Source organism: Fusarium oxysporum, chromosome 15, assembly GCF_000149955.1.
Source record: "Fusarium oxysporum f. sp. lycopersici 4287 chromosome 15, whole genome shotgun sequence".
NCBI classification, from domain to species: domain Eukaryota; kingdom Fungi; phylum Ascomycota; class Sordariomycetes; order Hypocreales; family Nectriaceae; genus Fusarium; species Fusarium oxysporum.
The window spans coordinates 793,083-794,415 of record NC_031000.1 but is presented as its reverse complement, the minus strand read 5'-3'; the positions used below and the strand labels follow the sequence as shown (position 1 = coordinate 794,415).

The 1,333-nt window shown below is 44.9% G+C and overlaps 1 protein-coding gene across 1 annotated transcript; it reads left to right on the top strand.

Annotated features, from left to right (window-relative positions):
* Window positions 1-236: 236 nt before the first annotated feature.
* Window positions 237-574, top strand: FOXG_21671 (uncharacterized protein; the record flags this gene model as incomplete). Its single annotated transcript, XM_018402018.1, has 2 exons — window positions 237-269; window positions 317-574. 2 exons carry the CDS (start codon window positions 237-239, stop codon window positions 572-574), a joined length of 291 nt encoding a protein of 96 aa, XP_018254493.1.
* Between the last annotated feature and the right edge of the window lie 759 nt (window positions 575-1,333).

The following is a 1,333-nucleotide window of genomic DNA, read 5'->3' as shown; positions in this document are numbered from 1 at the left end:
AGAATATATTCATAATATAAGCTTAGAAGAGCTTCGAGAATAGCATACTAAGGATATAAATGCAGGAAATAAGGCATAACAGCGACTTTAGCTTCGGAATCTTTGATCTTTTGCAATCCGGCAGATAGAGGAGATAAGAGATAAGTGGCAGAAGAAGAAGGAGGTTATTATTAACGGCGTTGAAAAGAGGTTACAGTTTAAATAGTGGCTCGAACACACCGGAAAGGATATTAAATATGCCTCATATGATGCCTTACGAGCTGAGATACGTTCTTAACTGAATAAGAAGGAGGATTTCTTTACGATCGATACCCAGCTTGCCCTGGAAGCCCGTGAGGCTATTCGCAAAGCACGCTTTGCAGATAAGCCCCTCTTGTCAGCCGATTTATCACGACTTCTCTGCAGCGATGATACCGTCGATTTCACGCTCACACAAGCGCCGGCCAATCAGGATAAGGATGAAGATAATGATTTATCTGATGAAGATGATCTTAAGATGCCCTTATCGCCGCCCTGCCTACTAGACTGCAAGTCCTCCCTTCCGACGATACCCTCAACACCATGCCCGCCTTAACACCACGCCCGGTATGACGATGCCTTCATTAATCGGATGATAGAGGAAGCCGAAGCCTTAGAGGCCACTTAGGCACTTTACGATGAATAATAACACCCCCAAATTGCGTGAGAAATGCATGAGAAGTCGTTCTTAATTAGGAAGCTATTTGGGCGCTGCAGCAGTTATTTCGCCTAGTTACATATAGTTAATAGCAAATATATTATCATAAGAAGCTTCATTTCTATAATTCCAGCAATTTTCATATTTTTTGACCTGATGAGAGTGTTGAAGAACAGGAAATGCCGCAAACAGCACCAAAAACCGGTCCCTTCGGTTGTCTCACACTTTTGTGCCGTCTCACACTTTTGGGCCCAACTAAGCTTGCTTAGTTGGCTCGCCCCGCCTCGCGGCATGAGCCAACGTGTCAGATATAGGGGTCTATTGTGTGTATTCCACTCTCTGTCCGATAGTTGGGTTGGAACCCTATTTCTATCTGTTCAGTAATGACCAATCTAAGAGGTTGTTACAGTGCTGAGACAGCTCTCTGACCGGTAGTTCGGTCAGCCGGTTAGCCGGTCTCATTTTCACCAGTATTCAACACTATGCTAGCAATCATGGGTGTGCTAGAGCTGCCTTATAGAAGCCTTACAGCGCTGTTACGGGCACGAATCGTAACAAAAATAGCCTATAAGAGGTCTAGGAAGACCTTCTAGAGGTATTCCAGACCGACCTAGCTAGGCCTGTAGGGATCTCTTTCGCTATGGAAGCTGCTGAGAT